This window comes from Rosa rugosa, chromosome 7 (genome assembly GCF_958449725.1).
Source record: "Rosa rugosa chromosome 7, drRosRugo1.1, whole genome shotgun sequence".
NCBI classification, from domain to species: domain Eukaryota; kingdom Viridiplantae; phylum Streptophyta; class Magnoliopsida; order Rosales; family Rosaceae; genus Rosa; species Rosa rugosa.
In genome coordinates, this window is record NC_084826.1 from 17,399,713 (window position 1) to 17,426,188 (window position 26,476).

The 26,476-nt window shown below is 39.4% G+C and overlaps 2 protein-coding genes, 1 long non-coding RNA gene and 1 other non-coding gene across 4 annotated transcripts; all 4 read right to left on the minus strand.

Annotated features, from left to right (window-relative positions):
- Positions 1-234: 234 nt before the first annotated feature.
- Positions 235-2,658, minus strand: LOC133720978 (uncharacterized). The gene is made up of 5 exons (XM_062147472.1): positions 2,388-2,658; positions 2,057-2,295; positions 1,425-1,537; positions 812-952; positions 235-721 (listed from the first exon to the last, which is right to left on the minus strand). Exons 1-5 carry the CDS (start codon positions 2,605-2,607, stop codon positions 466-468), a joined length of 969 nt encoding a protein of 322 aa, XP_062003456.1. The 5' UTR covers positions 2,608-2,658; the 3' UTR covers positions 235-465.
- Positions 2,659-2,722: 64 nt separating this feature from the next.
- TRNAL-UAG (transfer RNA leucine (anticodon UAG)) lies at positions 2,723-2,802 on the minus strand. The gene has a single exon. It is a non-coding gene; the product is annotated as a tRNA-Leu (tRNA).
- Positions 2,803-18,208: 15,406 nt separating this feature from the next.
- Positions 18,209-21,512, minus strand: LOC133722942 (disease resistance protein SUMM2-like). The gene is made up of 2 exons (XM_062149786.1): positions 20,094-21,512; positions 18,209-18,901 (listed from the first exon to the last, which is right to left on the minus strand). The coding sequence occupies exons 1-2, from the start codon at positions 21,510-21,512 to the stop codon at positions 18,209-18,211; spliced, it is 2,112 nt and encodes a 703-aa protein (XP_062005770.1).
- Positions 21,513-22,673: 1,161 nt separating this feature from the next.
- On the minus strand, positions 22,674-24,680 carry LOC133720031 (uncharacterized). The gene is made up of 3 exons (XR_009851638.1): positions 24,534-24,680; positions 23,785-23,860; positions 22,674-22,859 (listed from the first exon to the last, which is right to left on the minus strand). It is a non-coding gene; the product is annotated as an uncharacterized LOC133720031 (long non-coding RNA).
- Positions 24,681-26,476: the final 1,796 nt, after the last annotated feature.

Below are 26,476 nucleotides of genomic sequence, written 5' to 3' on the forward strand. Positions count from 1 at the left end.
TATAATTAATTGATACTTCCTCCAATAGAATATCTTATAATAAGGCCAAATCTCGGATTCTTCCAAAACATAAAAATAAAAAGCCCAATCCTTGGCTAAGTTATAGGTTTACATAAATGTATAACCAATTCAGCTAGAAGATCCTCATTGTGCTTATTTGAGACTGAATGTATAAGGATTAAAACCATAGATTATGTGCTCATTGTGCTCCACATAATATTCTTGGAGAAGAAATTAACAGGAAAAATAGCTCTGAAATCATGAAACCATAGATTTGTAAGGCTACAAGCAAGAATTTTGCAATTATCAAGATTATACATACAATGCTAGAATTCCAGTATCAATATTATTAGCACAGCCTCATTCATTCCATGAAGTTGCTGGGTGCCAGCAAAAATGATAAGAAAGATATTGCTAATCCACAATACATCTTTTGTGGCAGATAACTTATAAACCTGACTAGGGCTAAGTAGAAAGCGTTGAAATCTTAGGTGCCACAATCTCGAGAAGACCTTTTGGATTATCCACGTGAACCCAATGGCCTGACTTGGGAAGAACATTAAGTGAAACCTTCCCCTCCGACCCATCTCTTTCCCGACTAGCGAGGCTTTCAAGCTGCTGAATCACATCTGGGTCCCAACGGTCACTGTTCTCAGCACGCACAATAGCTATTTCCATATCTTTTGGGGGATGCTCCAACAGAGGCATGTAAGACTTCTCCCTGGAAAGGTAAGGTAAGGTAAGGGTAAGACAGAAATGTTAGCATTGTTTCTACTTCTGAAAACTGATTTCAAAGCGATAAGATACTTACCCGTAAGATTTGAACATCTCCACAGCACCATCAAGATTGAATGACCATGTCTCATGATCTCCAACTTTCTTGAGGTTGGTGCCTATCCATTCTGACAATGATTTTGAGAACCCAAGTTCAATCATATGATTTACAAGCCACCTGAAGCCAATAACCAGGTTTATCACATAATGAACTTGTTAACAAGCTGGGCATGTGGAATATATTTATGCAGGGATAGCAGGGCATATGAAATATGATCCTACAATGAATCTAACCAGATTCTTCTTCAAGTTGAGATTCTACACGGAGTTCTAGGCTCTTGCTTGAGGGAAGCAATCTGTGGGTAGATTAGGTGTGAATAACTGAGTATGCACCAGCATTATTAAGCAGGTAGGCTTTTTGGTTACATCTCCACTATAATATATGCTTTCTTCATGAAGAATTAACCGCGTTCGGGGATAGTTATATCCCTAAAGGCAGGTTAGCACACATATTGAACACTAGAAGGACTCCACCAGACACATACTTAGAACACTACAACACCAGCTAACACCACCTACTTAGACCACTAATGCACCTAAGCACACAAATGCAATCACATGTTTCAACAAAAGGAGAAAGGGTTCATTACTTTCGTGATGGAACTGCTGAAGGTAGACCCTGCAATGTCTTCAAAACTCTCTCAACGTCCCCATTACTGTGTATAGGGTTCACTTCTCCTGGAACAGAATCCAATACCCACAGCTGTTCTGGATCACAGAGAAAACAAAAAAGGGAACAACTTTTTTAATGTGCAAGTGAACCAAGCATTCAATCACTCTTCTGGCAATCCATCTATAAAGATAAAATCACTACTCCACCAGCCAAGTGAACCCTATTGTTTGCAGGAATCATATCAAAACAATAAAATAATCTAGAAATCATTATTCTGGTTCCAGTTTCAGTTCATTAGATTAAACCAGCATTTTGAAGCTTGAAAACCCAAGCAAGTAAACAAATCATGAAGCAGGCAGCATTTAAAATACATTAACATAATACTTTATCATTAGTTATGAAAGCTTATGACATTCAAGGTTCATAAAGTACTGCTGATCCCACAAAAGCTACACATGCATTTTCCATCTAGCCGAAAGCTTCCCCATTTCGGTTTTTCTGAAGATGGCCTATTTCCGGTTGCTATGAAGCTGCTCATGTAATGAACCACAAATTATACAAAAATAAGCAACTTCAGCACAAAGAGAAAGCAACAAGTGTGAGTGAAACCTGTTTTGGCAACTTAGCGTAATCACCATAGTGGCCACGAGCACAGCTCTGAGCAAATTGCAGAGCCACCTTACCACCCATGGAGTGACCAAGAACAACATCGGGCCAAGCCCAATTCTCAGACTTGATCAAATTAGCCAAATCTTGGGCTGCATTGACCAAATCATGAGGTGGGTTCAGACCTTCAATATCAGCTGATTTCCCATGGTTCCTTAAATCCACAAGCACCATTCTCCATCCTACAAATACAATAAAACCAAGATTCAAAATTGGGTGCCCTGATATGGATATGGAGATAACTAATGAAAAGTGAGGAGAGAGAAAAATGGACCAGATGGATCGGAGAGATTGGAGAGGAGGGCGCGGGAGAAAGATCTCCAGTTTCTGGCGGAGCCGAGAAGGCCGTGGAGTACAAAAGCGGTGGAGTGGTAGGGTGTGGTGGTGGTAGCTCGGACTTCTTCGTAGGCTAGGGTTTGCAGTGACCGACGTGAGGATGTGAATCGGGTCAGGAGGTAGTGAAAACCCGGTTTGTTAAGGAGGGTTCTGGCCATGGGGATCAACTGCGTTTGCTGGCTCAAGAAATTACCGGAGTAGCTTAATAATACGCAAAATGACCAGCAATGATACTACGTCGTTTCAAAAGAAAGAAAAGAAAAGAAAAAAATTTGACGGCTGTGGGATTTGAACCCACGCCCTTTCGGACCAGAGCCTAAATCTGGCGCCTTAGACCACTCGGCCAAACCGTCACATGTTATATAACATTACATATAGAACTTAAGTCACGTTCTTTTTTGGTAGAATCACTTCTCTGTTTTTTACTGTATAGAATTCAGTTTTTTTATTTCTTAAACGCCACTTTAGTACAATTGTTAAATTTGTGGACAAAAGGTGTGGCGTTTGTGAGAGTGAGACTCCTATATATATATATATAAAAAAAAATAAAAATCTCACATTGGAGAATAAAAACAATGCAATCTAAAACCTTGTCTTGACACTCCTAAAGACTCAAGTAGGTGAATCTAGGTGGGATCAAAATTGGTACTAATTAAAAATAAACGATGATATAATTTAAGGATGACTAGTACTGTTAGCAAGAAATATTCATATGTTGTCAATATGAAGATTGTTTGAGTCATGTAGCTCGATGTAAACTAATGATATGGAAAGAGAAAACCCCATAACCAAAACAGATACAACAATCTATAACTTATATGTTAATGAGAGTCTACTTGATGAAGTCGAATACGTACAGTTTGGATGAAATCCCACACCTAATGAGGTTTCTAGTGGGACTGAGCCAACACTAATCAGTGACCTAGGGGTCAAAGTGGAGACATCAGAGATGCTATACCACACCTAACTGGCAGCCTCGTTATATTTCTCAATTGTATATTTTGCCTATCTGAATCATCCTTTTCTTCGTGGATTGGAGTCCTGGATGAATTAACAACTGTGCTAATGAAATAGCCTAATAATCACTCGTGCCAAATGGCTCTGGTATTACTGTGAAATCCTTGCTACATGCACTTTGTTGTTTTAGGAAATCAGAAATTGGAGAAAATGAGTTGTTCTTTCATTGATAATAGGGGTCTCTTTATATAGAGGATTACAAACAAAGAATCTGCGTCTTACAAGTGACTGAATTATACAATGATTGAAATATCTCCATAGATATCGGTAAGACTAACCATATTACAACTCAGATACGTATATAGAGTTTGGGTCAAACACACAAACTAGGTGTCCTTAAACACTCCCCATTGTGTCGCCCAAACGTTGTGCTCCTCTCGTTGCCTCGTTAAAAACTTTGCCAAGTAACAAAAATCCAGTGGGACAAAAATAACCTTGGTTGAAGGAGAAAAAGAGTACAACACACCATTCATATTTTGAGACCATACATGTACACATCTCGATCCCCCTAATGACTACGACCATGGGAGTTCGGATAACTTCTACAAACTGATGCTACCAACATGTTTCTCAAAAGTGGATTTAGGCGGTGACTTGGTAAACAAGTCTGCTACATTGTCCTCAGATTGAACCTGGTTCACTTTGATCTTAAGGAGAGTCTATTGTACGTTGCTGATTATGTTTGGTGTTGTCGCCTTTGATGTAGCCTTGCTTCATTTATTCAAAACAAGCAGCATTATCCTCATAAGTGCTCGTAGGCTAATTTGTGGTAAACTTCAAACCACAATTGCTTCGAACATGCGTAATTATGGATCTAATCCATATACATTTACAAACCGCTTCGTGAAGATCTATAATCTTTGCATGATTCTAAGAAGTAGAGACTAGGGTCTGTTTTGTAGACCTCCAAGATATCGCGGATTTTTCCATGGTGAACACATAACCAGTTTGGGAACGACATTTTTGTGTGTTAGAGAGATACCCACACTACGTCAATAATGGCATCAGACAACATGCTTCAGACAACAGCAAAAATTTTGACTGTCGTCTGATACTTTGGGACGACAGCAAAAATTATTCTGTCGTCTGAATTTTCGAATCAAACAACAGTTGTTACATTGCTGTTGTGCAATTATAAATCAGACAATGATTGTTTTTCTGATGTTGTCTGTATCAATCAATTCAGACAACAGTTATTTCATTGATGTTGTCGAAGGTTGATTAACACAATAGTTGAAAAAATATGTTGTCTAATTGTTTTTAATGACACAATAGTTATTACTTCGTCATTGTGCAACTATTATTCAGACAATGGTAGCATTTTGATGTTGTCTGAGTAATTTTATTCAGACAATAGTTTTTCTGTGTCTGTTGTGCAATTATTACTCAGATAATGTTAGTATCTGCAGTTGTTTGACTATATCGTCAGACAATAGTTTTTTGTGTTTGTTGTGTGATTATAATTCATATAATGTTAGTATATGATGTTGTCTGACTATATATTCAAACAACAGTTTTTCTATGTCTGTTGTGCAACTCTCCTTTAGACAATGACGGTGTGTGTCTCTGTTGTCTAAGTTTCTAAATCCTGCTGCCCTAATTGAGTTCCCGCACTTGGCCAAAATTCAATTTTTCAACTCCCTCCATTTTGATGACTAACTCGGCGTCGTTTTAATACTTGGCCAAAATTCTCACACTTATACTCGTCTAGTTGTCTCCACTCTGTTTCATTAATCCCCCAATTCTCCTCTCTCTCTCTCTCTCACATATTGAGACTAGAAGGATTTCTCAGACGCCAAATGCCCCTGGCGACGGAGTAACCTAACACGACGGCATCCTTGACGATGACTATGATGATGGTTCATGAGATTTATGAGTTCTCGGTCTTGCAGTTCTTCGATTTCATCAAGGACGAGACCGACGGCGACTAGATCAATGCCGAGCTCTGGTTCGACTCCGCCATAGCCTACTCCCCTTCCAGTAAGATTCCCTATTCCTCTTCTCTTTTCTTTATGCTTTAGTTCGTCAATTCCTTGTTACGCTTTTCTCATATCTGTTTTTGTGCTGGATTCCATTTTCTTTCCAAATTAGGGAGTTAGGTTTTTTGAAAGCTCAAGCCTCTTGCCTTCTTCATCAGTTTGTTGTAAGCGTTTCTCTTAGTTGATTAGGTTGAATTTGGGGATTAATTCAGGGTCTAGCTCGATTTAATTCAATTCGTAGGGTTCAATTCAAATTGTTTGATATTTCTGATGTTCCTGCTAGCAGCTTGTAGTGTTGGTTTGGGTTTTTATTTTGTGCTTGCTCAGTTAATGTTGCTCGGTAACTCGATTGTTATCTGTGTATTGGCTATTGCCGAACCACGTTACTATTATTGTTTTTTTCCTGTGCTTGTTTGTATTGCTACTACGTTTGCATATGTGGTGCCTGATTTGCTTATTGTTATTACCTTTACCATCAGGTGTGAGAATGGTGGTTTTCTTCTTCATCTTGTGTTGATGCTATTTTGATGACAAAGTTGGATCAAACTCTAAAATGGAGATGAGCTGCCAGTCGAATGGCAATTCTACTGATATTCAACAGCTCTGTAACTCTGGGGGGACCTCATACCAGGACAAGACTTACTCGGGCTATATGCCTCCTCCTCCTTTTGTGAGTGGATGGATGTATGTTAATGAACAAGGACAAATGTGCAGTCTGTATATTCATATTGATATGGGGATCTACTTTCAAGTATAGGTAATGGTTTGTTGATATCTGAAATACAAAATACATGTAAATTTTCTTGTTAATTGTTAATCAATAACTTGATATCATTTGTCTTTTTCTTAATAGGATGATTATTTGGATGGCTGGTGATCAGGAAACAATTGGAAAGGTGAGTATAAGGAAGATGAAATACAGTAATCGTGTAGTCAAATATTTAGCTGATACTTGTTTGATGTATGGTGTTCTTTCTCAAGTTCTTTGTGTTATCAGATAGAAACAGATATTGAAGATTTCAAATGCTCTTGGTTGGCTGTGAAAGCTCTGGAACTTAGCAATGAGGAACAAAAGAAAATACTACATGTATGTGATACATGCAATTAATAGTGACTCTTATAATATCTAGTTGCTGGTTGGTACTAAAGGATAGATATAATAAATTCCAACTTATGTTTCCAGGAGAACAATGGGAACCCTGACCCAGCAAAGGTCGCCAAAGTAAAGGCCCTATGTAAAGAACTCAATCTTCAGTTTTGAACTTGATCTTATAAATGTTTTACTATTTGGCTTTATGATTGTCTTTAGTTTGTGTTTATTGTAGGGGTAGTTTTTTCTTTAAAGGTGTTAATATCTCTATTACATATATACTCTCAGATTCAGCCTTTTACTTTTTCTACCTGGTATCATAACCATTGTTTTGCACTAGTTTCGGACCTAATTTTTTTGCTGCTGCTTTTGGATTTCCCAGGCATGGATCACTTAGATTTCTTCCAAGGAAGCAAGCTGCTTGTCATAGAGGAACAGTGAGCACCCCATGCACTGAAGGCTTTTCCCAAGGATGACCTATCTAAGCCCTACTAGCTGACCACTTATGATATATGGAATTATTGTTACATTTATATAAGTCCAGATGATGTTCATCGTAGTTTTATTGCTTTCTTTTGATGCTATTGCATCGCCCCATGTACTCCTTAGTTTCATTTAATAAAGATTGTTGTTCTTCCATAAAAGAAAATGTACATCATAAGTCACTTTCAGACCACTCTCAACTAAGCAAAAACAATTGTCTGAGAGAGTTAAACACAACTAAAATGATAGCAAAAGCTGTTGTTGGAGCCATCTTAGGACAACAAGACTACATTAAAAATCATTGTCCAATAAAAACTCAGACAACAGTTATTTAGATAAACCTGTAGTATCAAAATTGGACACCCAACGCCATTTTAAGCAACCTATTGTGTTGTTTAAATCCAGTCAACAGAAAAAAACTAGTCCTTCGATGTAGAAGCTTCATAGAGACAACAGTAAGCATATATGGCGCTGTTGTTCTTTCTGGTATTCAAACAACAGTCATGTAAGCAGTTGCTCTTGTGTAAAATTTACTCAGACGACAGTTTCTTGCTGTTGTCTGATAATTCCACCAGACGGCACAGGCTTTAACAACAGCACTGAACTTCATCAGACGACAGTCCAAAACTGTCGTCTGATGCCATTATTGGCGTAGTGAGGCCAACATCAACAAATTAAACCTTCCAAACACTAATTAATGTTGTTTTGGGATGGGGATGGAGGACGCATGTCAATGTTGGTGGTGTTTCTGGTGTGTAATGGGTCCGAATCCATTATCTCTCTGTAGGGATAGAACAAGCCCATATCAATCTTACATCTCAAGTATTGAAAGATATATTTTACACTAGTCCAGTGGTGTGGCATTAGCGCAGAGCTATGTCTAGCTAACGAGTTCACTGCAAATGAGATGTATGGTCTTGTGCATTGAGCTAAGTACAATAATGCGCTTATTGTACTTAAGTAGGGAACTTCTGCCTCTATCACATATTTGTCATCATCATTCGGACGAAGAGGATCCTTTTTAGGATCAAGACTACAGACGATCATGAATGTGCTTTAGGGCTTAACATTGTCAAAATGCCTAAGCATCCATCAACATGGTGCTCAAGTTCCAAACCGAGACATTACTGTGTTCTCCTAAGATCCTTCATCTCAAACTCAGATTTCAAGTGTTCAGCGATCTCCCTTAACTCTTTAAGGGCTTCTACTAAAGATCATGTCACCAACATGAACCATGATAGAATTCGAAACTTGTCATAGAAACGCGCGGGCATAGTTCATTATTGACATATCTCTTCCCAATCAAGTAGTCACTTAGTGAGCGTTTCAACCTCATTGAAAATGCACTCCGTGATCTAAAGCCACTTGACTTGGATAAATGAAGTCCACCAGGAATCTTCATGTATATTTCGTATCTAGATCCCCATAAAGATACGTAGTGACCACATTCATAAGCTGCATGTTCAGTTTATTTGGAAACTATCAAACTGACAAGGTAGTGGAGTGCAATGACATCCATTACAGGAGAATATGTCTCCTCGTAGTCGATTCCAGGGCGTTTGTGAGAAGCCTTGCACCACAAGGCGAGATTACCATATCTTTTTCTCATCACGCTTTCTAACGAAAACTCATTAGACAACAAGTTTTATGTCAGGAGGTGTTGGCATCACTGACTTGAAAAAACCTTCCTCTTCGTTAGAGAATCCAACTCAACCTGGATAAGATATTTCCATTTAGACCAATTTTCTCAACATTAGCATTCATCATTCATCGGAGCATCATTCGATATCATCAGACTCAACAAACTCATGTGCAATGAAATGCGTGAATACATCATCAATCATAATGAAGTTTCTATCCCACGTCTCATATACACTAGTGTAATTTTTAAATATTTTATATTCTTAGGAATAGGTTCTGTCGTTGAGGCGTCCTCCAAGGATAACCTTAATCCGGAACATTCTCATGAGACAGGTTTTGAGTGTCGATGAACAAAGGATTGGGTTATGCCAATGTATTCTTCGAACCTACGGGCCTCCCATGCATCCTAGCTAGCTTGGGCCATGACCTGTGACGCCAAAGTGCTACTCTCTATGGCGTTGGTGTCATGCCTACCTCCGTGTAGGGTGGCGCTATGTTCTTTCGTAAGGACATCCATCCTTGCAGGCACGTTTGCAGCAGATATGTGTGATCTCGTCACTTTAGCAAGGATTGAGATGAGACATAGTGGGGACAGACCACGATAATTTCTGTCGTTCCTGTTGAATATCTGTGTTCTTATCTCCCCCTAACGACGGGAATACTGTTTCATCAAAGTGACAATATGCAAATCTAGCAATAAAGAGATCACATGTCAAGGGTTCCAGGTAGCAGACGATAGTTAGAGCTTCATATCCAACATATATGCCCATTCGTCTTTGTGGACCCATCTTAGTGTGTTGTGGCTGCTCAATAGGCACATAAATGGCACACTCAAATGTACGTAAGTACGAGATACTTGTACCTAGTCACTACCTGTAATGCAGAGATAGATTGAGTGGCAGTGGGTCATAGACGAATTAACATAGCTGCATGCAATATTGTATAACCCCTAGCGGATATAGAGAAATTGGTGCACATTACCAATGTCCGGGCTACCATAGTAGTCATTTTTGCAAGACCAGGCCATTTGGATATGTACATGGGAATATGATGTCCAACATCAGTCCCAATGATATGCAATAATCATCAAAAGTCTTCGATGTAAACTCTCCAACATTGTCAAGTCAAATTGACTAAATGCAATTATCCGAGGAGTGAGTCCGTCACCATATGATTTGTGCTAGCAGTGTAGCATAGGCAGCATTACAAGTGAACAATGGTAGAACATGTGACCAGCATGTTTGCACGTCAACTAATATCATGAAGTAGTTAAATGGTCCGCAACTTGGTTGAATAAGTCCACAGAATCTCCTCTGATTCAATGTAAAAACAGAATGAGTATTTTCATATTTTTTGTGTAGGACGGTCTCTGTCCTAATTTCCATAAGGAACATACTTTACAGAATGAGCGAGGGGCCTTAGAAGCAACCAATGAGGATTTTGGTTGGGCCTGAGTGTCTTAAACACTATTGGAAGCAAAGTTGGTGACTACAACATCACCAAGGGCGTCATCACTATGATGAGCGCCATCCATGGCGTCATGGATAAGGACGTCACTGGCCCTAGGCCGGTGGTAGACGGCGGTGGCGGTCACACTCATTCCAAGAATCAACCTTTGATTCTTGCTTAATTTCACTCAAAAGAATGGATGTTCTTATGAAGTCTTTAATATACGGATCATCATATCATGACTAGGATGACCTATCCTGTCGTGGCAAAGCCAACATGTGTCTCAACCTAAGAGATCTTCTCTCATAATTTTATTGGATTTAATAACTCGAATAGTGGTGACATAAAGTGTGGTAAACTTAATGAATATGTTTTAGAGATTCGCGGCACTGTAACGAGCTTAAGCTGGTGAGGTGCGGCTTGGGGCTTTACATAAAGTCCACTAGAGAGACACATAAGTTTCTCTAAGATGCGCCTTTATCCGCAATCATTAGAGGTAATGCAAAAAAAAAACTATAATCCGTTCTCAGTATGCGTTTCCGCATGGAATATGTTGGCTCGAATAGCTCAATTGGATTTGACTTGTCCTGAGAGCATAGAGAGTTTCTGTGACAATAATCAAGGTGCCATTAGGCAAGAGGAATTGAGTCATTCCATGTCCTTGAACTAAATCTGATGGCCCAACCATCGTAGTCATAGAGGAACATGCTCAGAATTTAAAATGGAGTCATAATGAAAAAAAATCAAAATTTTACTCATAAGCCAACAATGTACATCATTGTTTCTTAACCATAAAGAAAATCTAATCCGAAACTAGCTAATGTAAAACAAAGATAGTAGTTTGACTTCTTTCGGTAACTCTAAAATAAATATGACTAGGGAAGTAAAGAGATGTCGGTGGAGCAAAGCACACTTAAGTACCACTTATCTCAAAACTTTCCTAGACATCATACTCACTTTGGATGAGCCTAGTTGAAGAAAAACTAAACCAATGACATCTACTATTAATACTATGGCAATTGCCTTGTTACATCTCTTGAAAAATAAAGACTCTTATTCAAATTGCCAGTCTTTTGATCTAGGCCAAATTTGAAGTCTTCCACCCTTAGTTCGAGATCATCTTCGATCTTGATCCTCTTGTTCCATGTAGCTTGCTTCCCTTAGTTCACGATAAATCCTGTATGCGTTTACAACATTCTGTGATGTGTTACATACCTTTGCCCAATGTATGGATGCTCCACATCGAAGACAAACATTTCTTTGGTCAGGCTCCCTCAATCGAGGTACTTTTGGAGTGCGATTTGGATAACTCTTATTGGTGACGTGGTGGCGCCATCACCATGGTCAGAGGCCTCGCTCTTTCTTTATACGTTAACCACCATGGTTCCATGTCCGCTTATTTTGGCGGTTACCTTCCTCATTAGAGAGAGAATATGGATCAGAATGTCCAGAAGTAGCCCTAGATTGAGAGTTTCACTCTTAGCGCCCTCCCTTAGGGGCGCGACTATAATTGGACTCCGGAACAGACTTGGTTCCCATGAATCTAGAATTTTAGTTTTTTCACAAGGATATTGTCGTGCTTCTCAGCTACGTTCATGGCTCCAATTAGCTCATGAAACCTTGTGACACGTCTTGCAGTTACATCTATACGATAGTTCTTAGCAACCATCAATGCAGAGACTGGGAAGGTAGAGAGACTCCTCTTGATCATATCACATCTGTGATATCTTTTCCACATTAATTTCATCAAATATTTGATGCGAAGTGCTTCCGAGTTGTAATCAAGAACTGTCTTGAAATCATAGAAGTGGAGATTATGTCATCTCACTTCTAAGTCAGGAAGCAGGGAGTCATAGAAGTTGCCAAAGCGCTCTTCGAGTGAGACCCACAACCTTCCGGGTTCTTCTTCATTCAGATACTTGTATTGGAGAATCATCCATATGACGAGTCATGAGGATGATGGCTTTTGCCTTGTTTGCTTCCATAGCTGCTCTATTTGCTTGCAAACTTTGAGCCTGGGCTACGGTAGGCATGTCCTGAGAAGGCTCAAGGATTGTTGATAGGATCCCTTGAGCCTTGAGATACTGGTGAACATCACAAACCCACTTGTGGTATTCAATGCCAGTTGTCCCTAATGGAGCAAAGTCCAGTTTGTTCAGGTTACTCATCCTGAAAAGAACAAAAAAAAAAAAAGGTTAGTTTCAGAGCAAAAAGGAGACCACGGAAACAAAAGAAATTTTTTAGCGTAATCTCTCCCAAGAAATTTGATTCCAAGAGATATTAGATTAGATCGAAACAATGATGTAAGTGGTAGATCATAAATTCTTTACAAACTCTGAGTTTGGAGATAGCACAAACCCCCACAATTTAGCTTAAGTCTTCCCACAAAAGAAGAAGTGGGAGATAGAAGAAGGGATGTTGGAAGTCCCCAAGAAAAAGAAGAAAAATTGAAAAAACTCAAAATAGGAACTTTTAGAAAAATTTACCTTGTTTTGGGGTTACCGGAAATTCACGGGAAAAGTGCCGGAAGATGGTTGGAAAAAGTCGCCGAAGATCACTGGTGGCCGGAGGTGGTTGGTTGCTGGCTGGAACTTGGCTGGAGCTTGTTGAAGTGAGGCTAACTAGTGCTGATGTCGTGCGCATGTTGGTATGTAGATAGAGGCTGCTACGTGTGAGCAGGCTTGGGCGAGGCTATCAGAGCAAGCTGTAGGGCGACACTAGTGAGGCTATCAGCATGCGCAGGGGGGAGGCTAGGCGAGGCTGCTGTTGGGCATGCGTGGGCGAAGCGAGGCTAATCGACACAAGGGCGTGCGGGGTAAGCACAAGGGTGTGCGGGTAAGGCTAACCAGATCAGTTCAGGGATTCCGGTGGCCAGTTCAAGGGTTTTCCGGCCTGTTCTGGTGGTTCTGCTGCCGGTTATTGGATTTTTGGATCAAGGGCTTTGAGGTGTGCGATGGGGGAAGTTAGGGTTTCAAGGTTACAAAATTAGAGTTTTGGCTTTTAGGTTTCAGGGTTTCAGGGTTAGGACTCGTGCTGATAACGTGTTTTAGAAAATCAGAAATTAGGAGAGAATGAGTTATTCTTTCATTGATAATATGTGCCTTTTTATATAGAGGATTACAAGCAAATAATAATCTGCGTTTTATAAGGTAACTGAATCATACAATGATTGAAATATCTTCATAGATATTGGTAAGACTAACCCTATTACAGCTCTGATAAGTAATTAGAGTTTGAGTCCGACACACAAACTAAGTGTCCTTAAATATTTATATGATTATCTGCTAATCATAGACATTTTTGTCAAGCAAAGCAAGTTCATCTAACTTCGCATTAATTTCATCGAAATCCTTTGTGATCCAAGTCACCAAACAGACCACAGGCGATCTTAAGTTGATGATGGTTCCTAGTTTACATAATTATTTTCTTTTAAAAAATAAAATAAAATAAAACTAAGCCGTTGCTTTAACCACAGCTCTTTGGCCTTGCAAGGCTGTCTGTCATCAAGAACAGTTTGAGCCATGAAACTTGGCATAGAAGGCAGCCGGTAAACACGTAAACTCATGATCAAACACTGCTCTTTTCAATCATTTTTTTTTACTTTATATACTTTTTTTCTTTGGTTTTCGACAAGGGTTGGAGTGGGAATATTATTCCCAAGGTACATTGACAAGGGAATAACACACTACAATGACACACTGCTGCTAAAGTTGTTAACAGACATGTTGGGCACATTACCTAAAATGAGCATGGAGTGTATAGTCAAGATTGGCAATACAAAGAACGAATATGAATAGTTATTCAACGACGCTTACAGTAAGGGATTAATATGATGATGTACTACAGTAAAAGGTTTAGAAACAAGGGATGGAAATGTAGTATTGAGCACACCTTAATTGATGGCCAATACCATGTATTTATATTCAACAGATACTAGTGATCACTACAAGTCGTTACACAAGATAGAGTAGAACTCTATTATATTAGATTTACATATACAATTGATAAGCATGATAATTATAAAGAAGGTGGGATAAGGTTAGGAGACTTGAGAGATAGAGTTGCCTTGCATGCATGCATACGTGAAGAGTGCAGACATTCTTTTGGTCTATCATGCCCCCGCAAGCTGGCAGGGCGAGAAAGAACTGGCAGCTTGGAAACAAGAAAGTGAAACCGTGGAGCAGGGAGTCCCTTGGTGAATATATCAGCTAGCTGATCTGTTGTAGAAACAAAGGAAACCTGAAGCTCGCGGTTGACAACCTTGTCCCGCACATAGTGATAGTCGACTTCAACATGTTTAGTGCGTCCATGAAATACGGGATTAGAGGCAATTGCAATGGCAGAGATATTATCACACCAAATACGGGGACAGTGAAGGAATAGGCCAAGATCACAGAAAATAGAGCGGAGCCATGAGATTTCTGCTGCAGTATAAGCAAGTTGCCTATACTCAGCTTCCGCACTAGAACGGGAAACGGTTTTGTGAGTCTTAGAGCTCCAGGAGATCAGATTAGGACCCAGGTATACACAATATCCACCAGATGAATGACGATTATCAGGATCGCCAGCATAGTCGGCATCCGAGTAAGCTTGAAGATGAAGAGAACCTGGTTTGTAAAGTAACCCATGAGTGATAGTGGCTTTAAGATAGCGAAGAATCCGTTTCACGGCTGTCCAGTGAGTAGTAGTTGGTGCCTGCATAAACTTACACGCTTGATTGACAGAGTAGGAAATGTCAGGTCTAGTAAGCGTGAGATATTGGAGTGCTCCAACAACACTTCTATACTCTGAGGGATCAGAAAGACAAGTGCCGGCATGTTTACTCAACTTTTGACCACTTGTTGCTGGTGATGAAATTGGTTGCACTTCATGCATGTTAGTACGTTTAAGCAAATCAACGACGTACTTTGTTTGTGTGAGGGAAAGATGAGAGCCATGATAGGTTGCTTCAATGCCAAGAAAATAATGTATAGGACCAAGGTCTTTCATAGAAAACAAGGAGCTCAACCGGTGAATAAGTTTAGTAATTGAAGAAGGGTTGTTACCAGTAAGAAGAATATCATCCACATAGATGAGAAGGATGAGAAAGACACCATCATGACGATAAGTGAACATGGAATAATCTGCTCTTGATTCTTTGAACCCCAAGTCTTCGATGTAGTCAGCAAAACATTGAAACCAGGCCCTAGGAGCTTGCTTAAGGCCATATAAGGAACGCTTCAATTTACAAACATGTTTGGGATAGGTTGGATCAACAAAGCCAGATGGTTGTCGCATGTAGACGTCCTCAGTGATATAACCATGCAAGAATGCATTATGAACATCTAGTTGCCGAACATGCCAACTATGACTAACTGCCAAAGCCAAGACAAGACGAATTGTGGAATGCTTGACGACCGGACTAAATGTTTCTGAGAAATCAATACCTTCCTGTTGATGAAAGCCGTTGGCAACAAGGCGTGCCTTGTACCGTTCTATAGAGCCATCAGCACGCTTTTTGATTTTGAAGATCCATTTATTGGGGAGGACATTCATAGAGGGTTTGTACGACACCAAATCCCATGTACCACTCTTTTGGAGCGCAGCGTATTCTTCAAACATTGCTTGCCTCCAGTGTGCATGTTTAACAGCTTGTTTAAAACCTGTAGGCTCAACCACATCATTAAGAAGAGAAGCATGGCCTCTCCCACGACCAGAATTAGAGACATGGAGGGCTGTCAGTTGAGAGCTGAGGTCAAGAGCACCTTGATGTTGATCAGCCATTCTTCGTTCCGCAGATAAAAGTAAGGCTTCAAGAGAATCATACGTGATAGGGGTATCACGTGCTTGAGCAGAACTCACTGTGGTCTCATAGACTGGACCAACGTTGTTCATAATAATAGATACCAGATCTTCATCACCCATAGGATGTCCGGCAAGGGCAAGATTATCTGCAATGGAATTAATCTTGTCAAGATAGTCAGAGATGCTGAGATTACCACGGAAAGTACGAAGGAGATCGCTACGGAGCTGCAGAACCCGATTCTGGGATTGAGATGCATATCTCCTAGCCAAGGACTTCCAGGTGAAAAAGGCAGATGTGGAACGGGCAACTGTTGCAAGGACAGAGGGAGTGAGAGACCCATTGATCCAACTGAGCACAGTCTGCTCTTGAGCAATCCAATTTTCATAGTTGGGATTGACAGTGTCTGTGAGATTGCCGTCACTAGCAGCAAGGAAACATGGAGGGCAGGGATTAGTGCCATCCACAATGCCCATGAGTTTGCGACCCTTGAGAATAGGAGTGATCTGAGCCAACCACAGAGGATAGTTGGTTCTATCTAACCTGATGGATAGAAAATGAGATACATTGCCAGAAGAAAAATCATTTCCAGCATTAGAAGACTGTGAGGGATTGACAGAATGATTATTGTTGAGGTTGAGGGTTTGGGAGGAGGTGGTGGAGGAGATAGTAGAGGAGGAGGTCGAACTGATAGTGGTCATTGGTAAAAAAAAAAATGGAGTTTGTCGTTAGACACTACAAGCTCTTGATACCATAAAAGGTTTAGAAACAAGGGATGGAAATGTAGTATTGAGCACACCTTAATTGATGGCCAATACCATGTATTTATATTCAACAGATACTAGTGATCACTACAAGTCGTTACACAAGATAGAGTAGAACTCTATTATATTAGATTTACATATACAATTGATAAGCATGATAATTATAAAGAAGGTGGGATAAGGTTAGGAGACTTGAGAGATAGAGTTGCCTTGCATGCATGCATACGTGAAGAGTGCAGACATTCTTTTGGTCTATCATACAGATCCAATTTGCGTGCTTCATTTGAATCGGCTAAATTCACACTTGGATGAAAATTTAATTCAATATGAAGGAGTATCTCAGTTTTTGCTCTCTTCTCATAATTTCAGAAGAAAATTCAACTTCCAACCAATCTAAATAAATTATGTAGACATATGGATGACTGGTTGTTACATAATAAAACAGCAAAAAACAAACTCTTTTCAAATAATCACAAATTACATATATAGTCAAAACTTGTCGGCTCTTTAATCTCACAAATAAACCATCAAATCCTCTTTTTCTTATATCATACAGAAAGCGTTAAGAAAAATCTTAAATTACACACAAATTCACAAAAATTTATCAAAAAATGTCAGTTATATACTTGGAATAAGTAGCACTCTCATAAAGGCTTATAACATACATTTTCACAACAAAAAGAAGCCCAAATTGCTCCCAGATTCACTCCAGCAGGAGTAAAAACGCAGTATCCAAATCTGCAAAAAGTCACACGCACACAACGGTTTACATGTTACTTCACTACAAGTAAAAGTGGCAATGCACATAGATTTTAAACCTACGTACTGACTTTTACATTGATAAAAAATATGTGGAATTTGATTTCTAGCTACAGACATTAGTGTGAAATGATTAACTAGACCTTACATAAGCACATATTAACAATATTTCTTATTGAAATCAATGCGACATAGAATTTCGCATAAATATCCGTATGTCTCAAATACTTAATATATATTGAGCCACACGGATATTTGTGTGTACTAACAAAAGCATAACAAAGGTTTTACACACATATATTTGTGTGTAATAAATTAGTAACAAAACTATGATTTATGAAAGAATTTTATATTTATAGATATCTGTACCCATTTGTAAATTGTAATTTTTTACCAAAAATTAATTAAAAGAGTTTAAAAGAAAAAATTTATGTGAATAACAACTACACACAGAAATCGGTGTAAGTAATAATTATTCACAAAAAACAGTGTGAGTAAACTATTACATAGATGTCTATGTAAACAATTACACATGCATGCTGATCAGACGTGTCACAAAAATTACAAAATATCAGGAAGTACTGTACTGATCAAAATGCTGAGCAATTGCGTACCTCGTTACATTAGGTTTTCTTCCTACACATATCGAGCTCCTGCATAATATTATTCCCCTTGACATCGAGATACACGTCCCTTGGTATGCTGAGGGATCCTGAACAGAACTTAATCATCAAAATGCTGAGCAATTTTCGACTAAAAAAATGCTGAGCAATTGCGTACCTCGTTACATTAGGTTTACTTCCTACACATATCGAGCTCCTGCATAATATTATTCCCCTTGACATCGAGATACACGTCCCTTGGTATGTTGAGGGATCCTGAACAGAATTTAATCATTTTAGGGCAGTTGCCAGTACTCAACTTTTTCATTGATGGCCAAGCAAAATTATAATTGCCTTGAGAAAAAGCTATGAGACTTGATAGATTCCAAATTTTCAAATACTTGAGCCGAGGGAGCATAATTTTATCTTCTGTTTCATCACCCCTTGCTGGTTTTGTGATTATTTCTTCTATCTTATGGCACTCATGCATCGTTATACTCATGAGCTGTCCAAGACTTCTGGCAATGGAAGGAGATAGCAGATTTTTCAAACTGTTACAACCATAGATGTTTAATGATAACAAATGCGGAACGCCATGAGTTTGTCTGGAATCGATGATCTTGTTTATTTGCATCTCTTCGGCGACACTCAGTCTTCTGAATTCAAAAATCTCTTCTATTGAAGGACAGTCTTCCACGCTTATCATCTCTAACTGCTGCAGTCTACTTTGCATAAATGTGGGTACCAAATGCACGAGTTTGCTACAGTTGGATACTATAAGACATCTCAATTTACTGAAGGAGCGTGGTGAAAGTTGGTTGTTCCATATCTCTTTGAAGTTTTTAAGGAAGCAAATTCTTAGTTCTCTCAACTCTGGAAAATCAACCTGCAAATGCAGTGAACTTTTCAGTTTTCAATAAAAATTATTCTGGATTTCCCATTCCCATTCCCACTGGGATTAGGCTTCCATAATAAAACAATTTAAAGGACAATTTAAAATAAATTTTACAAAAAGTTCTCATAATAAGGAATTTTCTTAAACCCGGGTGTTGGCATATATTCATTTTCTTAAGTTTCCTAAAAAAAATTTATCACAAAGAAAATCTGAAAATGGTGGGATGTACTGGAATAAGGACTTTCTAATCAACTGTTGTAAGACCCATTTTTGATTACATTTTGACAAATTAACAGTTAGATGTTTAGATATTCATGAGTAGATTATTTTTACAAATTTTCAACCGAATTGAAAATCGTTAAGACATTCATAATCGTGATTTATCATTTATGATCATGAAAAGGTCAGGTTTGACAGTTCATTCATATTTGATCTAGTTCGGTACTTTAATAATTTTCAATTTGATCAAAAATTTGCAGAAATGATCTACTCATGAATATTTAAACTTCTATTGGTTGATTTACCGAAATGTAATCAAAAAGTGGATATCACAACCATTAACTAGAAAATCCTCATTTTAAAGATCCTCATTAGAGACTCTCCCTGTATTTGACTAAAATTAAAAAAGCTAGAAAAACTATTATTGGGGCGGGTTTGGAGATGGGGTTCATAACCTCACCCAATTCCCCAATTTTCTCTCAAGTTCTTCCACATTAGGGTCGGGGATCTATAGGAGACCCGTCCCGGTGGAATTTTTGCCATCGATCCCTATATTCAGATATTGAAGTTTATATGGATTTACTTATGATGATTGAGACTAAGAAAGTAAATGTTTACTTTTCTTTCTTCTTAGATATATTAATCGGATATAGAACTATGAATTTGATAGGGTGGTAACTAAGGGAGGAGAGATAGCCTGGTTTGGAGATTTTGATAATTTTCTTGAGAACAACAATGGCATGATCCTGACAAGATTGGAGAATGACGAGATATACTGAAAAAGTCGTAAATACTCAAAACCAAGAACTGAAATATAAAAGTGATAGTTAAGAGCTAATTAGATGAAAAGATATATAGGTTGAATGGCGATGAACAGGTCTATTAGTTAGTTAGTCTAACCAACCCTAGCCTATGAAAGTCACGGTTTCAATTCTCATTAGTTTAAAGAGAGAAGGAAAAGTACCTTGGGGTCCAGTAGATGTTGTACAGCGTCATAGCCACAATCTGGAGCCAAACCATTCCGGCAGAGTCTGGTGAACTTGGGCAGCGTTCGGAGATCCATTGTGATCAATTGAGGAAAGTTGGTCTTATAGATGTTCTTGCTTATCCCAATGAAGCTCGGTAGATTATGAAGAGTCAAGCGTGTCAAATTTAGGAAGGTAATTTCATTGGCTTCTTCCTCGTGATGTCCTGATCCTTCAAAGGCAAAAATCTCTTCCAAGGACTGACAATCTTGTATGTATAGCTCTTCTAAATTTCTGAGGATTGAAGATTGACTTTCTATCTTCAAAACATACTTCAATGCAGATAGATCAGATAAAGTCAACTTCCTTAGTCGTTGAAGTGACCCCAATGTCGGCTCACCGTGATATATCTTCTCCAGCCACCTGAGTCCCTTGAGCTTCAGTGAATACAAGACAGGAAAGACGCATCGTGGAGCCATTAGTGTCATGTCTATGAGATATTGCAGACCATAACAGTCCTCTAGCGTAAGATCCGTCAAGTTTTCCCAACATTCTGTATCCAAGGCAAGATTCAGAGGGCACGACAAATTCCTCATTTTTATATCTAACGTACCAGTTTTCTTTAGCAACTCAATGATTCCAGTACCCAATAGATAGATTGCATCAACATCATGAAGTCTCAAGTAGTTGTCACTAGGGTTTACAACCGCTTTTTCATGCATTGATCCTATAGAGATCTGAAATCTTTCAAGCTTTTCAAATAGCAGGCTGTTTCCCAGATTGCCAACTGATGGCAGAAACATTTCTAAATTAGTCAAACGACCCAAGGAAACTAGCTCGCCCAACCAGCTCTTAGCGCTATTCTCAAAGCTATTCCACATGAGCAACTCTTCCAGTCGGGATAAACTTGATATGACGCCTGGTGAAATGCTTCTGAGTACACTACATCCAGTCAAATCCAGCAACCTTAGATCAGACAAGTTTTTAAACTCATCAGGTAATTGTGAAATTTGACTCCCCCGTAAGCTGAGTATCATGAGTGTCCCCAGCCTCCCAATGACAGCTCCCACCATTTCTGATCTCAAATCGCAATACTCTAGATACAGCACTCGAAGGTTTTCGAAAAGCGGGAGTGATGACAGTATGGGCGATATGATTGTTCTCTTGATGTCCAAGACCTTGAGCTCTTTCATTCCTTCAAACATAGTAGTGGCTGCTAGCTCCGATGAGTACTTACTCATGCATGACAACAGTAAAAGCTCATTTCTGTGACTACTTTTACCGGTTCTCAGTGCACTGGAAGTGTATTTCTCAGGAACAACATCCTTATTCGATTCGACTCTATGGCTTACCGCAAATCTTTCTTCACGCTGATCAGAGGCTATATATAGCCCTACATCACGTACCACATCATGCATTCGGACGTACTCTTCTTTGTCTATGTCTAACAACAAATGACAACTTTTGAGTGTGTCCACCAATGCTTTTACAAGGTTTCTTCCCTCTTCTATATTGAATCAATGCCTTGAAAGAGCCCAAGCCCAATCCCATATATAACTAAATCTTGAAGCAATATATCACTGCTTTCTGGAAATAAGCAGCAGAGCAAAAAACAAGATTTGACTTCCCCTTCCAAAATGTCATAACTCAACTTTATTGGTTCATACACCTTCTTATCCATTCCTAGTCTGAGTGCTGGGAAAGGCTTTCTTAGTCGTCTGAGTGCATCATTCCAAATGGATTTCTCTTTGTCTCGTAGTGCCATTCCAAGAGTAGAAATTGCAAGTGGCAACCCACCACACTCCTTCAGAACCTCTTCTGCTATGTCCTTCAGCTGGGAATCAGATTCAATGGAACCTCCAGCCATATTCTTAAACAGACGCCAGGCCTCATCTGCTGGCAAAACATCAATGAGAATTTTCTTTCTGGTTTCCATCTGATTGAATATATCTTGGTTCCGAGATGTTACCAAAATTGTACAGGTTTTTAGATCACAAGGAATTCCTATGGCCCAAAAATCTAAGGGTGTCGATCCAAACATTGTCTAATATTACAAGGACCCTCTTAGTACCAGATAATCTTTTACGTAACTTATCTGCTCTTGCTTCGGAAACCCCTTGTGTAAGATTCAGCCCTAGAAATTCTGCAAGCTCAGCTTGAATCTTATTCACATCAGGAGTTTCAGAAACTTGTGCCTTTGTATACTCATCAAATAGATCCTCTGTCTTTGCATTGTTAACAACGTCGCCCACCAATGTGGTCTTACCAATTCCCCCCATTCCGCATATGACAATAGGATTGAATTGATTCCCCTTCAGAGCTTCCATCACATCTCTAATGATTGAGTTTCTCGACTCAAATTCAATATTTGTTCCTTTTCCAGGCGGAGAAGTAGTGTGTGATGTCCCTGACGAGCTGGCCCCTTGATCAGAGTTGGTAAGCTGAGAAGAATCCTCAAAATGTTGTGTGGGTTGAAATTCTATGTCACGCCCCGAATTTTGAATAATCAATTCAAATCCGAAACATGATTAACATCAATACAAATAACGTCCTGAATTTTTTTCTCACCAACAACCACACTTCACACCTCTCAATATTACAAAAACCAATCTTCAATTTACTTATTACATCACACTCTCACAACTTAATTTACAATACTCAAAAGAGCATAATAAACCTCACAATATAAATCCAGATTTACCCAATGCAATTTCTCTAAGCAGCTCGATCACCTTCCCGATTCACCTGACCTGTAGGATTACCCGCTACACCGTTTGAATAGTGTACCGGGATTGCAACAATACAAACCCGGTAAGCTTTTTGCAAAGCTCGTATGAGTAAATGAAAGGATTGCACGATTTAAAGTAACACAATCAACTCAAGCACATTTTAATTTTGTTTTGCATAAGAATTGAAGTGTACAACATCACTTCAAGCATCAATCAACTCACATCTCATCATGACTACTCAATAATAAACAACTTCTTACTCAATATATACTCACAGGCTTATGATTTATTTATATAAATCATCCCATGCAGTATATTATACTTACAGGCTTATGATTAAATATATTAATCACCCCATTCAGTATATCATACTTACAGGCTTATGATTAATTATATTAATCACCCCATTCAGTATGTCATGTCATACCCAAGGGCATATGATAACTCGTTTATCCCCCAAGCAGTATGACGGCAGACAGACTAGAGCTCTAACTGTATCGTAAAGTGTCACCTGGGCCAAGGTTCACCTTACGAATGACTGCTTTTCTCAATTCACTCGACTCCTCATTTAATTCATCTCAACGACTCAACTATCGCACTTTACTCAATTACCCATTATCATAGACAACACAACATCTAAGATAAATCACATATTCCAAAGGTAATGCTCAAAATATAACTCAGTAAATCACACCATCCAATATATATTCCACGTAAATATATATATACGTAGTCACCCACACAAGAGTGACCACTAATACCAACTATAGTTCACATGCAATAAAATCTAGAAATTCATTTTTATAGTTTAAATACATTTTACTTACCTATGGACCGTAGTCGATCAAGTCCATATAATTTAAAACAAATATTTATTTTCATAAAACAATTTCCACAATTTCTCAATTAAATAAAATCACCGAATTTCGGTTCGTGAATGAACCATGTGCGATTTACTCACCTCGATATTCCCGCTGCGTCTTCAATTCAACACAATACACACCGAAATCGCTCACCCAAGGAAGACCGTCAATCACCTAATCACACATGACCTTAACTTAGCCAATAACTCAAAAACATATTCAAACGACAATCCAACGGTCGGATCGAAATTAAATGATGATCCAACGGTCGGATCCTCACGGATCGCCCTTAGGATCACCCTCCAAAAATCATCACGAAGATCCAACGGTCGGATCTTCCTGAATCGTCCTTACTAACATCTTCACAAATTTATACGAAAATCCAACGGACGGATTCTCACGAATCGCCTCCCTAATCACTGTTTTGCATTTATACGAAGATCCAACGGTCGAATCTTCGCCCATGACCACACAAAGCCACTGGGACAGTCATAAGATCATCATATCAAAACTACAAGTCCATCTGACGGTCCTAACTTCACAGATCACAAATCTAACGATCGAAATCGATCTAAACTTAAAAATTCATAACTTAATCATACGATATCCAAAAATTGCGTATAATATATCGAAATGATCGTATTGAAATATAGAATCTGAAAATGTACAGAAACCATATTTTTGACCCCCGGAGGTGGCCGGAAAGGGCCGCCGGAGTTAGTGGCAGAGCCGCCGCCGACCACCACCAATGGTGTCGGGGCCGGGCTGCTCTTCTTCCTCTCATCATGCTTAACAACTTTCATAACTACCATGTAAGCTGAAAATGACCGGAAGTGGTTGAAATTACCTAAAACAGTCGAGGTGGCCGGAATTTTTCCAAAAACCGGCGAGAATTTGCAGAAGCCGGCGAAGCTCCGATCAACGTAAAAATGTCCTCCTTTCGCTTCGATTCCTTCAGGAGACTTGTTCAGAACTTAAAGACGAACTCACTGGTTCATGAATCACTCAAAACGAAGCTCTACAGCTCAAGATATGTTGATCGAAAGCGTCGGTGGCCGGAAAATTTCCAGAATCCGGCGAGCTTGAATTCCGACGTAAAAACTTCAATTTCTCGCTTTTATCCCTTCTGAAGAGTTGTTCAGAACTTCAAGGCGAGCTCACTGGTTCAAGAATCACTCAAAACGACGTCCTGTAGCTCAAGATATTTGGATCGATAGCTCCGGTTTCGTTCTTGATTGGGTTTGACTTGCAGCCACTGCTTCGGGCCACGCCGCCGTGTGAGGCTGCTTCTGGGAGCTTCAGGAAGTTGAGGCGAGCTCGAGGATGAAGTTTGGTGAGGATTGATGGCCTGTAGCTCGAGTTATCACAATTGGAAAGAAATCGGGGCTGGACGTACCCGGTCTCTTCGCCGCCGTTTCCGACTGTGCCGTGACCCAAAACCGCTGCAGGTAGCTTCGCAAGGCTGAGATGATGCCACTGGAGGTTGTCCGGCGTTGAATGATGGCCTGTGGAGGAGAAGAGAGCTTGGAGAAATTTTTGCTTTGTTTCGGTATCTTTCGGACGAGAGAGAGTGAGAGAGAGGTCGATAGAGAAATGAAAAAAAGAAACAGAATGATGGCTCTCCGACAAGAGGAGGACCGTTACAGCTAAAGGGAGGGGTGAGAAAACTAAAGGAAGGGTGAAATGTTTGTCTTTGATTCTTTCACGAGATGGTATTATTCCTCTATCAAGGTTCGTATTATTCCTCCGACGAGTTTCGTACAATTCCTCTAACGAGGTTATTACATTCTATCTCTGGAGGAAGACCGGAACAAGCTATTGTGTCGAACTTTATATCAAGGAGGCTATCAACATCTGGAGCCATCTTCTTAGCTTTCCTGCTCAAGGAATAACGAATCTTCAAATTTGGTAGCCACCGATTAGAGCAGCATGTTGCCTGTGCTAGTCTTTCCTTTTCAAAACTTGTCTCCTTGTCTACTATGGTCTCATTTACGTGGTCCAACCACTCCCTAACCTCGGGAAGAATGGTTTCTAAATTCCTGGTCGCCACGTCTGTGGCTAGCAGTATTCCTTCTCTTCTGGCAGCAAGGCAGATAACCTTCTGGCTGAGATGCTCGACATTGTTCTCATAGTTAATCAAATAACCAAATTGTCGTACAACTGGTGCCACTGTGTACTCCGCTAGTTTCCCAAGAACTGAAATACAAATATCGACCATTTTTTCCCGTCCGTTGACTCTGTTTCTGATGACCAAGGATCACCAAAGGGAAAAGATATAAAGCTCTACCAAAGACAGGAAAGAAAGAAAGGGATGGACAAAGGACTAACAGATCGATCAATAACAAGGGAGTTGAGGATAAAGAAAGCAAGGATCCACAAACAAAAGCAATCAGATAGTTTTTTTTTTTTTTTGAGTTAGCACAGAATACAGATGGAGTAAGAGTGAAGCAATAACAAAGACAATTAAGGACTAAAGAAAGAAGAGGAAGTATAGTTCTGAGATGGATTTAATTTGCAAGAGCCAAGAGGTACCTTTCTCTGTTGAATTGCTTGATCAGAGAACAGAAATGCAGAGAGTTCTGGATCAGAGAGTCAACACATAAACAGAGAAGAACTTGGACCTTAATTTTTCACAATAACCTTAATCTAACAGAGAGTTTTGAGTCTTGGCCTTCCACCAGACGTGGCCGCACGTTGTAGTCCATGTTGGATTATATAATATATGATGCATAGGTTTTCAAATAACACCCACCATCAATTTGTCTTTGTTTACTCTCTATTAGAGTTGAA

Bases quoted from the DNA above. Each gene is read 5' to 3' on its own strand.
- LOC133722942 (XM_062149786.1), bottom strand. From the start codon at position 21,512: ATGCATGATGTGGTACGTGATGTAGGGCTATATATAGCCTCTGATCAG. The intron at 18,902-20,093 runs GTACTTTTCCTT...CTGCATTTGCAG, and splicing joins AACATCTACTGGACCCCAAG to GTTGATTTTCCAGAGTTGAG.
- LOC133720978 (XM_062147472.1), bottom strand. From the start codon at position 2,607: ATGGCCAGAACCCTCCTTAACAAACCGGGTTTTCACTACCTCCTGACC. The intron at 2,296-2,387 runs GTCCATTTTTCT...TTGTATTTGTAG, and splicing joins CAATCTCTCCGATCCATCTG to GATGGAGAATGGTGCTTGTG. The intron at 953-1,424 runs GTAATGAACCCT...TATTGGCTTCAG, and splicing joins TCAGCAGTTCCATCACGAAA to GTGGCTTGTAAATCATATGA.